A 16,326-nucleotide genomic window follows, 5' to 3' on the forward strand; every position below is an offset into this window, starting at 1 on the left:
GGCGATCTGATCCCCAGCGACAGAAACTAGCTCAAAGGACAGGGAATGTCACCTCTTTGACAGGGAAGAAGCCTGAGTTAGTGCATGAGGTTGAGAAGTTACGACTAGATATAGTCGGATTCGCCTCTATGCACCGCTTGGGCTCTGGCACCACTTCTCTTGAGAGGGGTTGGACTCTGCTCCATTCTGGAGTTGCCCACAGTGAGAGATGCCGAGCAGATGTGGGTATACTTATTGCACTCCAGCTCGGGGCCTGTACGTTGGGGTTTACCCCGGTGGATGAGAGGGAGCCTCCCACCACCTTCAGGTAGATGGACAGGTCCTAACTATTGTTTGTGCTTATGCACCAAACAGCAGTGCAAAGTACCCACCCTTTTTGGAGTCATGAGAGGGAGTGCTACAGAGCGCTCCCTCTGGGGACTCCATCATTCTGCTGGACTTCATTGGGACTCCCGAGGCAGATGATGGGTAGGAAAGGAAATTCTGGTCCACCATTCAGCGTCTCAGGAGGCCGAAGCAGTGCACCGTCAAACCTGTCTATGGTGGGGATGGCCATCTGCTGACCTCAACTCGGGATGTTGCGAGTTGGTGGAGAGAATACTTCAAAGACCTCCTTAATTCCACAAACACGCCTTCCCCTGAGGAAGCTGAGTCTGGGTGCTTTGATGCGTTCAATCTCTGGGGTTGAAGTCACAAAGGTGGCTAAAAAGCTCCTTGGTGGCAGGGCCCCAGGGGTGGATGGGATTCGCCTGGAGTTCCTAAAGGCTCTGGATGTTGTGGGGCTGTCCTGGTTGACACGCCTCTGCAACATCACAAGGACATCGGGGACAGTGGCTCTGGATTGGCAGACTGGGGTGGTGGTCCCCCTTTTTAAGAAGGGCAACCGGAGTGTGTTTACCAACTATAGGTGGAATCACACTCCTCAGCCTCCCTGGTAAGGTCTATTCAGGGGTACTGGAGAGGAGGGTCCGTCAGGAAGTCGAATATTGGATTCAGGAGGAGCAATATGGTTTTCGTCCTGGCCGTGGAACAGTTGACCAGCTCTACATCCTTAGTAGGATCCTCGAGGGTGCATGGGAGTTCGCCCAACCAGTCTACATGTGTTTTGTGGACTTGGAGAAGGCGTTCGACCATGTTCCTCAGGTAGTCCTGTGAGGGGTTCTTCGGGACTATGGGCAACCAAATCCCCTGATAAGAGGGTTTCGGTCCCGGTACGACCGTTGTCAGAGTTTGGTCAGCATTGCCGGCAACAAGTCGGACTCGTTTCCGGTGAGAGTTGGACTCCGCCAAGGCTGCCCTTTCACCGATTTTGTTGATAACTTTTATGGACAGAATCTCCAAGCGCAGCCGAGCATTGGAGTGTGTCTGGTTTGGTGGCCTCAGCATCGCATCTCTGCTCTTTGCAGATGATGTGGTTCTGTTGCCTTCATCAAGCAATTATTTCTAACTCTCACTGGAGCGGTTCGCAGCCGAATGTAAGGTGGCTGCGACAAGAATCAGCACCTCCAAATCTGAGACCATGGTCCTCAGTCGGAAAAGGGTGGCATGCCCTCTCCAGGGGCGGGGATGAGATCCTGCCCCAAGTGGAGGAGTTCAAGTATCTTGGGATCTTGTTCACGAGTGAGGGAAAAATGGAGGAGGAGATCAACAGATTGACCAGTGCAGCGTCTGTAGCGATGCAGACTGTGAATCGGTCCGTTTTGGTAAAGAGGGAGCTAAGTCGAAAGGCAAAGCTCTCAATTTCCCAGTCGATCTACGTTCCTACCCTCACATATGTACAGGAGCTGTGGGTCGTCACCGAAATAACAAGATCCCGGATACAAGCGGCCCAAATGAGTTTCCTCCGCAGGGTGTCCAGAGGCTGGAGATAGGATGAGAAGCACGGTCATCGGGGAGGGGCTCAGTGTCGAGCCGCTGCTCCTCCGCATTGAGAGGAGCCAGATGAGGTGGCTTGGGCATCTGATTTGGATGCCTCCTGGACACCTACCTGGTGAGGTGTTCCAGGCATGTCCTACCAAAAAGGGACCCTGGGGACAACCCAGGACACGGTGGAGAGACTATGTCTCTTGGCTGGCTTGAGAATGTCTCGGGATCCCTCCGGAAGAGGTGGAAGAACTGGCTGGGGAAAGGGAAGTCTGGGTATCCCTGCTGAAGCTACTTCCCTCGCAACGCGACCAGGAAGAGCGGTAGAAAATGGATGGATGGATGGTTGGATGGATGGATGGATGGATAATATACCCCTTTATTTTAGGAACTGGGATCTACATGGAATTGACCCCTCCGTACAGGGCACTTAACCACGCCTCCTGTAGTGACGTCACGCCACGTCCGCTGACGTAAGACAAACAGTAAAAATGGCAAATACAATACAATACAATACATTCTGAACTGAGACAGACTCCATGCTTCTGATTTCATTCAAATCAACGATATATTATAGATTCTAAATACAATACATTCTTAACTGAGAGAGACGCCATGCTTCTGATTTCATTCAATCATTCACACGTAGCAATGTTATGCTAGCGGAGAACGTCTCATTCATTTATACGAGACGTGTATTAAAAATCTAATTTAGGGCATATCTTCGTGCAAACACAGTCTGGTTAAGCTTCGGCCGCGAGCCAGCAAGAAATCAATGTTTGTGCAGTCCGATCATCGCTAAATATCGCTCAACAAAGAATAAGTGTGTCAATCGTTCACACGCAGCAGTGTTATGCTAGCGAAGAACTTCGAATTCATTTATACGAGACATGTATTGAAAATAAAATATAGGGCATACCTTCGTGCAAACATATGTGTTCCGGGTACGAATCGAACTCCACCAACTAGCCTTTCAGGCTACCTGTCGTCACTATTACAAAGTCCGTGACTACACCTCTTAACCATATTTTTTGTTAAATAACCCAAATACGCGATAAAACTCTAACTAAACCTATACTGGACCATGCAATGTTGTCTGAGAAAATGGCGGGAGCAAAAACGGGCTTTGGTTTATGCAGATCTCTGGCCTCTGATCGGTCAGTGACGCGGATTGCGCAATATCCACGGAGGGGTCAATTGACCACCTACAACAACTATTTAACAAAGTTTTTAGGACACGTTATGAACCATTCCAAGAATTCTAAATAACAAGCAAGAAATTTCTTCAATGGACACTTTTTTCTTTCAGCTTGTCCCATTCAGTACCACATGTCATCTTATTCCATCTAAGCTAATCACCTGCATCTTCTTCTCTAACAGTCACTGCCCCCATGTCTTCCCACACAACATCTATCAACCTTCTCTTTGGTCTTCCTCTCGCTCTTCTGCCTGGCAGCTCCATCCTCAGCACCCTTCTCCCAATATATCCACTCTCTCAGCTCTGGACATGTCCAAACCATTTATAGTCTGCTCTCTTGAACCTTATCTCCAAAACATTCAACTTTGGCTGTCCCTCAAATGAGCTCATTTCGCATCCTATCCAATCTGATCACTCCTAGTGAGAACCTCAACATCTTCATTTCTGCCACCTCCAGCTCTGCTTCATGTCTCTTCAGTGCCACCGTCTCCGACGCGTCCATCATGGCCTCACCACTGTTTTATAAATTTTTCCCTTCATCCTAGCAGAAACTCTTCTATCACATAATACACCTTACACCTTTCGCCAGCTGTTCCAACCTGCTTGAACCCGTTTCTCCACTTCCTTACTATAATTGTTGACCCCAACTAGTTGAAGTCGTCCACCCTCGAAATCGCTTCTCCCTGGAGACTCACTCTTCCCCCTCCACCCCTCTCATTCACACACATTTATTCTGTTTTAATATGGCTAATCTTCATGCCTCTCCTTTCCAGTGCATGCCTCTATCTTTCTAATTGGTCCTCCACCAACTCCCTGCTTTCAACTGCAGATCACAATGTCATCTGTGAACATCATGGTCCATGGGGATTCCAGTCTAATCTCATCTGTCAGTCTAGCCATAACCACAGCAAACAGAGCTGATCCCTGATGCAGTCCCACCTACACCTTAAATTATTCTGTCACACCTACGGCACGCCTCACCACTGTTCTGCTGCCCTCATACATGCCCTGTACTATTCTAACATATTGCACCAGCACACCAGACTTATGCATGCATACCACGGATCTTCACATGGTACTCTGTCACAGTCTCTCTCTAGATCTTCAAAGAGACAATGTAGCTCCTTCTGACGTTCTCTGTCCTTTTCCCCGAGCATCCCCAAGGCAAATAATGCATCTGTGGTACTCTTTCTAGGCATGAAACCATACAGTTGCACGCAGATACTTTCTTCTGTCCTCAGTCTCGCCTTCAGTATTCGTTCCTATAACTTCATTGTGTGGTTCATCAACTTAATTCCCACAGCTCTGCAAATTGCCTTTGTTCTTAAAAATGGGAACTAGCACAGTTTTCTCCATTCTTTCAGGCATCTTCTCGCCCGCTTGTCTTCTGTTGAATAAATTGGTCAAAAACTCCACACCCATCTCTCCAAATTGCTTCCATAACTCCACCGGTATGTCATCAGGACCAACTGCCTTTGCATTTTTCATCCTCTTTAGTGCCTTTCTAACTTCCCCCTTACTAATCATTGCCACTTCCTGTTCCTTCACACTTTCCTCTTCTCCTCTTCCTTCTCTCTCATTTTCTTCATTCATCAACTTCTCAAAGTATTCTTTCCATCTATTTAGCACACTACTGGCACCAGTCAACACATTTGCAACTCTATCCTTAATCACCTTGACCTGCTGCACATCCTTCCCATCTCTATCCCTCTGTCTGGCCAACCTGTAGAGATCCTTTTCTCCTCCTTTCATGTCCGACCTGGTGTACATGTCGTCATATGCCTCTATGCGGTACCGTTGTCGTCTTCATCATCCTCCCCACTACCAAAGTCATCCCACACACCACCATCCTATGATGTCGAGCTACACTCTCCCCTACCACGACCTTACAGTCAGTAACCTCCTTCAGATTACATCATCTGCACAAAATATAATCCACCTGCATGCTTCTACCATCGCACTTTACTTTTTGCAGCCTCAGTGCTTACTTTGTTTTTCACAATCCCTGCCACAAAAAAAAAATTGTAAAATCCCAGCCATATTGACATATTGCGGGAGGACTGATACAAGGCACGTGATTGGTCCACGGCGCAACATCGACCAATGAGAGCACATGTGGATTTATTTTGTGAACTGATTGGCTGTGCATCATGAAAGCCTCACCCAGCAACTTCCAATCCACCCTCTCCTTTGTCATTCTTTTCCGCCATTGTCGTCTACGCTGTTGAGTGTGCGATAACCTCTTGTGTTCACAATGATGCCAAAATGCTGTGCTAATGCGAAAGCTTCCTCCGAAGCAGCCAAAAGGAAGAGGAAGATGATGACAATCAGTGAAAAATTAAAACTACTAACTCTTGTTAGTTAGAAGTGATCCGCATATCGTCTAAATACGGCTGAAAACGATATGGTAAAATGGACCTGGTCGCTTCACTTGCTTCTGAGATGTTTTCTTCCTCAAAAAGAGCTTCAGTCTCAGAAGGGGCGTCAGAAAAATCTGAAAATCGCTCATTTATCTACCATAGCATTTGGCACAACGTGTTTTCTTTCGCGACTGCCCCAGTGTGACATCTGCAAATGACAATATGGCCGCCACTTGGATACCAGGTCATACTTTCGCTACTTTGCGCTTTACTAAAACACTGCCAGCTCACTTTTTTCGACTCGTATTATCTTCAAAGTGATTCATATTATCTCTAGTTTTGATAACAATGCCTATTATAAAATGTATATTTTGATCTTTGTGGAACTTGAAGCAAAAGGAGGTCCTAAAAGCTGCAACTCCCTCCAAAGGGCTCGCAGTAATTTCGAAGAGGAGGAATGACGAGATGAAGAGGCTGGAACGGATTAAGCTAGTTAAATGAGAATCAGTTAAAATGAGTTTCTAATTCGGAAAATTACGACGTTCGGAAACGACTTACGGACCTAATGACTTTCCTAAGTAGTGGTACCACTATAATTATATCAGTGACATAAAATTATTCTACCGTTTGTTGTGATAGTTTTAGGGGAAATATATCGTCCTACAAAATTGCTATTTTGACGGGCAAAAACACATTGAGAGACACCTGCAGCTCTGCTTCCTGTTGTCTCTTCAGTGCCACCGTCTCCCATGCGTACATCATGGCCTCACCACTGTTTTATAAATTTTCCCCTTCATCCTCGCAGAAACGGTTCTATCACATAACACACCAAACAACTTCCGCCAGTTGTTCCAACCTGCTTGGACCCGTTTCTTCATTCCTTACTACACTCACCATTGCTCTGGATTTATGACCCCAACTCGTTGAAGAACATTTGCAAATGTTGGAACTCAATGTGCACATAAGGTGCACCACATTGTAAGGTGCCATATCTAATGTGGCACCTTGACTATTTAGAAGAGAGTTTAAGACCTTTACGATCGTGAAAATACCCTGAATTAAAAAAAAAACCCTTGGAGAACAAAATCCCTGAATATGCAGCGCACCGAACAGTGAACCGTGAATAGGCAAGAGTACACTGTATATCGTGACAGCGATGCAAGAACCGTGTTATAGCAGCAGATTGATGTCTTTAAGTTAATTTGCAGACACTCATTGTTGGTTCGTTGGGACTCAGTTTCCATTACACGTGCGTCCCTGGTCTCACATCATCTCAATTGTAAAATGACCTGAGAATTAACATTTTGGTGGTAATTGTGACGAAAGGGAAGGTGTATTTGAATAATTTTGCAAGCCATTGTATATCTTTCAGAAGGAAATTATTAAAGAAGCAAATTTCGTAGATGAGCAAAGAAATTTCTCTTCACCTCTAAGATTTTACCTGGTAAAAGCGTCTGGCAAACTGGAAGGATAGGAGAGTGAGGTCTTCTCTTCAATGGGAAGTTTCTGCTCGACGCTGAAAGTGTGGTCATCCACCACCACCGACATCATGGCTGGCAGAAAGCGTGTCATTAGTTCCAAATCCTGTGTTTGGACATTAAGACAAAATATTTAAAATCCATTTATCAAAGCAAACCAAGCAAGTGTTTAGACAAGTAAACTGATAATTGTGGGTACCAAACGAGGTTCTTTGAAGACTTGGCTGTCAATCATATCCCACGCTCCCTGTCCAAGAGACAGCATCCGCAGAAGCAACATCAGATCAGGACTGTCCTGATGACAAATACAAGAGTGAGGGTTTTTTGATAAATTTGCTATTTTTCAATGAGGGGATTACACAAAAGGCATTCACCAATAATGCTCTACACTAAGGTAAATTGTAAAAAAAAAGCCCTTGATGTTGATAAAAACAATTAACAAACAATAAAATAATCAACATTCATGGGAAAGTGATGGAACTCTCTCATTATCATCATCATCATCAATGTGTCTATTTTACAATACTGTTATTTTGTGATCCTAATTCAGACGTGTCAAAAGGATCAGGTTTTAGTGACATAAGTAAAAACTTGAGTCAAGAGTGAAATTATTCAAACCCCTGCCAAATGTTGACTTAAAGTTACTTTTATTTAACCAGCAAGTTTTTTTCTGGTTTGGAAATAACACAGGCATGTTCCAGAAGATAACCCGATGAATTGGAGTCATCACTGAGGAAATAATTAACAGCACTGATATACATTTGAACAAAAATTGTCATGTACAAATTATTCACAACCTTTTCTAAACATCATTAGAAAAGGCTTGAAGACGACAACGGTACCGCAGAGAACCATGTGGTGGAAGCTGAGAAAGGAAGAATGTTGTCCGGCCTTTTGGAAAAAAGGTCAGACAGGCTTTTGGGAGACAGGAGGAGGTCTCCACTGAAATTTTTAACCACTCAGCTTTACCGATGAGCGCAAACTATTTCAGGTTGGCTACTCTCCTAGCCATCACCTTGATCTTCAGCTCCTTCCACAGATTTTCAATTGGATATAAGTCAAGACTGTGGCTGGACCACTACAAAAAAATGTCTTTAACAATTTATTAACCAATTTTTCAGTATGTTTTGGGTTGTTGTGCTGAAATGTCCACTGGTGCTAGTTTCTCTGCAGATTGCCCCTTGTTGTTGTTGTTGTTGAGACTCTTCATGTATTACTCCTCTTTTTTTATGTTGCCATTTCCTAGTCCACTTTACGAAAGAATCAGTTCAACACCCACCACCACCATGTGTAACAGTGAGGATGGTGTTCAAAATCAAATTTACTGAGCTCTTGTCATACAATGATATGCATCTCAAAGTCCATTCCATAGTAAAGTCCCATCCGACCACTCATCCACACTTGCACATACCCACATGCACACAGTTAAAAAGAAAATAAAGCAATGTCCGATGGCTGGGCACAGAGAAAACCAAATAGGAAAAATAAACATCTCAGGGAGCTGTCTGTACCCAGAGCAACAGCAGACACAGACACAGGACACCAGAATGTTGCCACAGTATACAGTACTGGTGGGGGAAAAAAGTGACTGAAGGCCCCATGAGGCGGGACCATGAATGATGATAATCATAAACCTACATAAAAAAACATACTAATACAAATTTAATAAAAAAATAAAGGCTCTAAAAGAGGGGTTGGGATCCTATGGCTCACGAGCCACACCTGGCTCTTTTGGTGGTTGCCTATGGCTCGCAGAGCCATCATAACGACATACTGTATACACCAGGGGTGCTCAATGTGTCCATCGCGATCGGGCAGTTCTGGTTGCACCGCCCCCTTCTCCGCTCTTAAAGGGGTACACTCATAATTACAAATGTTGCAGTACTTACGCAGTCTTTCAATGTGGTTTATAATGAAAGAGTGCTTAAGCGCTGCCCACCACCGGAAATCTTTTTTACAGACATGGCCCTTTCAGCAAGCATTGTTGGCGAGTGCACATAAGTGGGGACAAATGAAAAAAAATTCAACCTGCAGACCAGCTGATTGTGAAAACTTGGAACGCAGTTCCTGTCACATTCCACACACTGCAGTGAGTGAGCATTGCTGTACTGACAATGTTTGGTTCTACCTATGCACATGAAAAGTCTTTCTCACATTAAAAAAAAACATTAAAACCAACCTACGTTCACGAATAACCCTAACCTAAAAAATGAGACCAGGAATCTTCATTGTTCAGAAAAGCATTTGCAAATGTCAAGTGGACTTTCTAAATTCCTTTCTGGAGAAATGCCATCGTCCTTGGTCTGTGGTTGTGGAACCCAACAGTGTGCAGTGTCTGATGGACTGTTTGCCTTGCCACGTTACACCAGAATAGCCCAAATCCACCAGGATGGTTTTGTTGGTGAAAGCCTGGATTGCTTTTCATCTCTTACCATCATCCTGAGCCAGCACAGGTGTCACTTTTGGCTTCCAGACATATATTCAGGAGATTTTTCAAAATGCGCGTCTTGTACATTTTAATAATACTGTAGACCACTGGAACTTATAAACATTTAGAAACAGCCTTCCAGACCTGAGTTGTGGAGAACCACAGGTTATCAGCGAGCTTCTGTTGCCACTGATTGGCCACAAACCAGCTGCAGAGAACTTGTATTTTTAACCTGTTGATTAAATAGCTATCCTCAACCAATCAGGGAAATTAGGATGCATTAGAATTCCTTTAACTATTTAAAATAGCATAGAACATGCCCTTTTTGTTCAAATGTAAAATATTTTTTTCCAAAGTGAAGCCTCTTGGAAATCTTATCTTAGAGATGCCAGCTGTTTTTTTAGACCAGGAAAAAAACTGAAGAAAATCAGCTTTTCGTTCAAATTTGCCATGGGTATCATTAATTTTGGGCTTGAAGGTATGAGGGTCATTCCAAGGGCAACAATTTTCAGTCGTCTAAATCAGTGTTGGTTTTCATCGTCACAATACTGCAGAAATAAAAATTTTCAATTGACATAAAACGAAGGACAACTGAATTAAAGACTTTAAGAGACTGTTGACTTAACAGGTTTCTCACCCTGGGTAAAGCATCCTGGCTTAGAAGCTCTTGCAGGTTTCTCATGATAGTCAGCACCATGGTGTTGGAAGCAAATGGGTCACAGAGGATCATGGATAGATCGCTGAAAAGTACAAAAAGGTTGTAAATTTAAATCCCAAAAATCAGAAAAGCTATACCAGTCCCACTATTTTTCTTTTTACCCAAGGACTTGCTCTTGTCCTTTCTTGACGCCATCTAAGAACCCTTGCAACTCTCTGGCCCTCTTTCCATCCACAAACTTCTCTCGAATGCAGGCATCTAAGCACCATGTAAACTGTTGCAATTCAAATTATACAAAAAAAAAAAAAAATCACAATATAATTAACTTTGCTTAAGTGTAGCATCCCATTTCTAATTCCTAAATGATGATCAAAGTTTTAAATTGTGTCATAAAATCCATCACTTGCTAATAAAGAAAATGTGCTATCCATTCTTACCTTGTGGCAAGGGTCAACAGAACAGATCTCACTGATGTCTAAGTCATGAAGAGACATTAGCAGTTCTGCTCTAAGAGTACAATAATGGACATTTCGTGTCCGTAGAAAGAGTGTTCGCAAAAACTGCAACACCATATCATAAAGCTTTACGTTCTTCCCAATCATCTGGGTCAGGTTCAGCACCACCTATTTTACACACACACACACACACACACACACACACACACACACACGCACACAGAACCGTTACACTCCTCTGTAGGATACTATATTGACAGTAGAAGGAAAAAGTATGTTAACCCTTTGAGTTTATTCAATTTCTTCAATTCGTCATAAAATGTGGTCTATTCATCTAAATCACAGGAATAAACTGTCTGCTTAAGGTACTACGACAATTGTGTTTTCATAATGAATGCAACATATTCACAACATATTCACTTGTATGACAAACTATCTGAAGTACGATGTGTTTACCTGTAGTGACAGAGGTCAGCCACACGCATTTTTTCAGAAACGGCAAACTAGGTCAAAGTTTGCGGACTTTAATTCATAAACCCTTATATTTTTTGGTAAAAACATCAAAAAGGTTTTGCATTTTATGATACAGTTGAAGATATATTTTCATCTAGATAAGATAATTTGAGTTAGGAAGTAGACATTCCATACAATAAGTTAAAGATCTTATTTTTGCTTTTGTATTCAAAATTGCTCTATAACCCAAAAAAAATCGATCAATTGACAGAATTTTCAGGAGGCTACCCAAGCACTAAAATATTCGTTTGCTGCACCCCTTCATTCAACTCCCGCATTACAGTGCCATATATTTTATTGTTTCATAAAATCCTTGCTTTGGGTCCCTGTCGCGATTAAGGTGCAAAAAAACAAAAAACAAAAAAAAACTCAAAGTTGGTCGATAAGTGAAGATTAGCAAAATTGTTCTTAAAAGAAAAACAAATATTTTGAGCCTTGCGTGTGTGTGTGTGTGGTGTGTGTGTGTGTGTGTGTGGTGTGTGTGTGTGTGTGTGTGTGTGTGTGTTGCTGTCGTGCATCAGCCAATAATTATCCACTGCAAGTATGAGTACTCTTTTGGTGGTACCAGAAGAACAGTATGGTGTGTTGTTTAAATCGGATAAATACAATGGACACAAGCCTTTTTTTTTCGAACCTTTTCAAATTTTCATTGTTATGGTAGCACCTGGTGTGCCACTCACTACTCAGCAAGCTATTGGTGGAACAACTTTGGCACTATAGATGCAAACAACTGGGACACTTTAGCGAATGTTAACTATTTACATCCACTTGCCTTCATGCCAACTAGCTAGTGTGCTACAGAGCTAAACAGCTCACTCTGGCTCACTCAATTATTTAAACTAGAGGTCATTAAGTCATCGCCCATGTCTGAACCCAAAGGCAGTCCCAAACTGAGCAATACCATACCCAAACAAGAGAGCTTATGATTCAAGACATATAGAGGGCTTCTAATTTGAACAGCGCAGCATATTTTAGGCTTTACAGTAGTGATAGACCGTACACTTATTCAGCCAATCAAATCTGTATTGCAGATGGTAATTACTGAAATCAGATCAGAGGGAGAGAAGGCGGGAGAGACAGAAAGAGGAAGACAGATTGAGACAGAGAGAGAGAGAGAGCGAGAGAGAGAAAGAGAGAGAGAGAGAGAGAGAGAGAGCGAGAGAGAGAAGCTAAAATGGATCATTTGGGGAAAAAAAAGTACTTAAGGACAGCCAAAAGTAATTTTTCTTTGTACTTTCCAGTGGAAACTTCGCAGCAGAATTTGTATGTGTACAAGTCTTGACTACGCTTTGATATTGTCCCAAAATCAACGATATTGTTTATCTTGAAAAAGTTTGGGTATATTCCTCTAAAAAAAGGCTTCCACTACTATCGTGGCAGTCCAGAACAGATATTGATAGAGAAAGAGCAAGAGTGATTGAAAACGAAAATATCTTGCAACCAGTATAAAAAAAAATGAAAGATGAAAGGAATAAAAATCTCCAATGTAGCAGGACCATGAGGCAAGAACCGTGATGTAGTGAAGGATAACTATGTGTATTCTGTGATAATAAATTGCAGGGAGTGATTGTTCCAGGGATCGGACTTATTGTTTGCATGACATGGGCATTCTGGGACTCAGTCTCGTATGTAAAATGATTTATGGGGTTTACATACATTTTCCTCCCACTGTACATAATTTAGTTGAATTTTTGTCCACCAACCTCGCCTTGACGTCGCATTTTTGGAGATGGGCTGAAGAAATTATGCAGAATGGAGAGATCACTGCTGAACAGAGCTGCGTCTTTTTCCACAATATACTGCTTTAGTAGCGGTGAAACCTCATCCCCAAATAGGGCCTGGTTGTCCTGCCAGATTTGCCTTTTCACCTCCACGGCACACACCTTGTAAAGCTCCTTATCAGCCATGACCATCTTCAACTTCTTTTCAGGTACCTGGAGGGGTTCACAGTTTTTGTGTCGTTTTTTTTTCTCCCCAAAATGTAAAAGCATATACCGTAATTTCCGGCCTATAAACTGCGACATTTTTCACACGCTTTCAACCCCTTCGGCTTAAGCGGTGATGCGGTTCATCTGTGTATTTTTTCCTAATGGCTGCAAGAGGGCACTCGAGCAGAAAAAGTAAGAGTGAGACCAGTGGAATATATGAGCCGAGGAAGTGACTTTTACCGTTTTTTTTTTTGGTTTTTTTTTACCATCCCTGTTAGCGCTGTGCTAGCGTATTGCTGCCGTGCCTCAGAGATTTTTACTGGTATGTTTTTTTTTAACCGGCCCTGTTAGTGCTGTGCTAGCGTATTGCTGCCGTGTCTCAGTGATTTTTGCCGGTATGTTTTTTTTTTTAAACCGGCCCTGTTAGCGCGGCCCTAATTCTAACACGGCGCTAAATAAAGCTAGTGTTAGCGTGTTTTTGCTGTGTTACTGCTGCGTCTCAGTGATTTAGGCATATGTTGTTTTGTTTTAACCAGCTATGTTAGTGCTGTGCTACTATGTAGTTGCTGCGGCCGTTTTTTTTTTTTTTAAACCAGCTCTGTACATGCTACCATGTTTTTGCTATATTAAAATAAGATAAGGTATTAAATCTTTGAGAACTCTTTCTGTGTACAGTCTTTCTTTGTAGATATCTTGTGTTTCAATGTGGGCACTTGCGGGTTTTACACCGGTGCGGCTTATGTATGTACCAAATGGTATTTTCCTTGACAAATATATTCGGTGAGGCTTATAATCCGGTGCGCTCTGTAGGCTGGAAATTACGGTATCTACATAACTGGTTGGCATCGAGAGTGAGGTTTTGCTGATAATGTACATCTACTGTTGTTCGTACATCTCAGGCCATTCCAATTATAAATAGAGCACTTTCACTACAGCTGCAACACAATTACATAAAAATAAAAGTTGTTACTATTACTACTACTAATAATATTAACAATCCAATCCAGTTCTATCCACACAGCACTAAGAAAATACTGTAAGATTAATATAACATGAGGGAAAAACAAAAAGTAAAGAAAAGTAGATAACCATTATAATCACTATCAGAGACTGAGGAAAAAAAAACATAAGTGAGTTTTAAAAGAGGATTTAACAAGAACTGAATCGGCCTGTCTTAGATGCAGAGGGACCTCATTCCACTACAGTAGTAGTACTTTTTGGAAAATAGTAACCAGGAAGTGTTGTATGCTCAGAGCCAATAAAGCGAGTATAACAGCGAGTCGATGTTCCGTGTTATTCCTACTCCCGCCATTGAGCAGACAAAACAAAAATAACAATGTACAATGTTCAAGCATTTGAGCCAGAATACACAAAGATGGAACTCAACGTGTTGGGAGGGGCATGGCACAGACGACGAACAATAATGGTCTCATTATATAGACCACAGAGATTTGATGTTTTTCTGAGGAGTTGGTTTCGATGTAGAGAATATACAGCAGGCGTGGCCGGACTCATTTTTATACCGCAAGTTGCCAGCTTCTCGCAATCAACCTGGGACCAGGGGATGGCGGGAGGGAGGCCAGGGGGATTTGCACGTCAAGGGCGGGGTGGTCAAGGATGTTTCTTCCGTGTTTGGCTGTGAAAGCCGGCACATGTGCAGTGTTTGCTTGGAATTCAAAAATGTTGTTCATTTTCATTTTTTTTTTTTAATTAATGTCCAAAATATATGTAATAATAATATCACCGTAATTTCTTGAGTATAATGTACCCTGAACTACAATGCGGACCCCCAAAGTTGACCTAAAAAAAAAAAAAAAAAAAAATCAGGAAAACTATTCTACCAATAAACAATGCGCACCACAAATTTGGTGCAATCTATATGCTCAAAATATTAGGAATTATCTGTATTTCTATTTTGCTAGGTTTGTACTTGTATTGTTTTTCAAAAATTCGTCTATACAACAATCATTGATAACAATCTTTGTGCATGTACTGATGCAGTTGTAATATATATCCCGGGACAGGCCACAGGCCATGCTTTTCCTGGTCCCTGCAATTGTTAGAACAGAATCCCTCAACCAATGAAAATAAATGCTCAACGATGGCATGACATTTTATTAATACTGTTGATAACACATATTTCATTCTTAAATAATTAAACTATTTTGCACTGTTTAACTTAAACATTTATTTTCCATTACATATTTGTGCAAAAAAACATTTGTGCATAGTGAAGTTTATCCTCTACATTACACATCCTTGGCCAAGACTTCAAAAGAAGCATCTGACTCACATCCAATGTGAAAAATATCCTTTGTAGCTACGTTTGTGGAACGCTGTCAAACTCATCTTAAATGTCTTGGTCCAGTTCTGATGCCTCCTGCATTCATGAACAGTGATCCCATCTTTCTCTCACAACACGTCATCCTCTGTGCCATCTTTAGCATTTTTGAGGAAACATTTTTTTAATCCTCAGAGTCTTGATTCCCTTTATTCCTCATTATTTTCACCGCTTTGAGGGGAAGGTCCATCGTGCTAACAGCGCAGCCTCTTGCCCCCGTTCGGCAACAATCTCTCTTCAAAGCATTAGGTTGCGATCAAAACGAGAGCCCAAACTACGTAAAAATGAGCGCACTTTTAAAAACGCGAGCATTTCAATTGTGCGCACTATTTTTTTTTAAATGATCGTACGATCGTACTACGTAGTTTCAGCTCACGTTTTGCTTCAGGTTTGATCGCGTCATCAGCTGGACTGATGACACATTTCTTTTAAAAGAGGCTGCACAACTAGCCCTTGTAGTTGACATTTTTTGTCTTCGTTTAAGTTAAAACAAACTCACGAGCAGTCGTTTCTGATGTGTGTGGTGCAATAGCAACAAATATGCTAGGCTAACGATCGTAAAATGCAAAGCTCCCCCCACTCCCCTGAGGAGGTCAAAGTTCAGGTTGGTGGTGCACATTACAGTGAGATATATATAAATATATATATAAATGTGTAAATTAAGACATCAAATATCATATCGAAATTTATATGTATACCTTATTCTTTACCACTCGATGTACCTGTATGCGACCATACAATGTAATTGTATTTTTTATTTTTCATTCGTACCTAAATATAATGCGCTCCATTGACTTTTTGAAAATATTTTGGGAAAAAATTGGGTATTATTTTTGAGAAATTACGGTACTACACATTGGAGGGTTTATTGTACATATTTATTTTGAACAAAGTTCTCTTTTAAATATAGGTTGAACATGATCATATTCAGTTTTTACCAAGGGGATAATCCAAATGGGTGTTTGATGGTTTCTGGACACCTGTCCCAGCTTTTTGAAACGTGTTGCTGCCAGAAAATTCCAAGTTAATGATTATTTGGTGGCATGGTGGCGCAGCTGTAAAGCATTGGCCTCACAGTTCTGAGGACCAGGGTTCAATCACGGC

General features: G+C 42.0%; 1 protein-coding gene across 6 annotated transcripts in view; it reads right to left on the minus strand.

The window, feature by feature from the left end:
* Positions 1-16,326, minus strand: part of nelfb (negative elongation factor complex member B) — an 87,964-nt gene that overhangs the window by 38,927 nt on the left and 32,711 nt on the right. For all 6 annotated transcript variants that reach the window (XR_009794809.1, XR_009794810.1, XR_009794811.1 and 3 more), the window contains 6 exons: positions 12,657-12,887; positions 10,423-10,608; positions 10,147-10,259; positions 9,965-10,067; positions 7,099-7,194; positions 6,863-7,005 (listed from right to left, as the gene is read on the minus strand). Coding sequence is in view for 3 of the 6 variants with exons in the window: in XM_061818507.1 (XP_061674491.1) it covers positions 6,863-7,005; positions 7,099-7,194; positions 9,965-10,067; positions 10,147-10,259; positions 10,423-10,608; positions 12,657-12,887 (872 nt within the window). In the remaining 3 variants the exon portion in view is untranslated. The remainder of the gene's footprint in view (positions 1-6,862; positions 7,006-7,098; positions 7,195-9,964; positions 10,068-10,146; positions 10,260-10,422; positions 10,609-12,656; positions 12,888-16,326) is intronic.

The sequence above is a fragment of the Syngnathoides biaculeatus genome, chromosome 4 (assembly GCF_019802595.1).
Source record: "Syngnathoides biaculeatus isolate LvHL_M chromosome 4, ASM1980259v1, whole genome shotgun sequence".
In the NCBI taxonomy this organism is placed as follows: domain Eukaryota; kingdom Metazoa; phylum Chordata; class Actinopteri; order Syngnathiformes; family Syngnathidae; genus Syngnathoides; species Syngnathoides biaculeatus.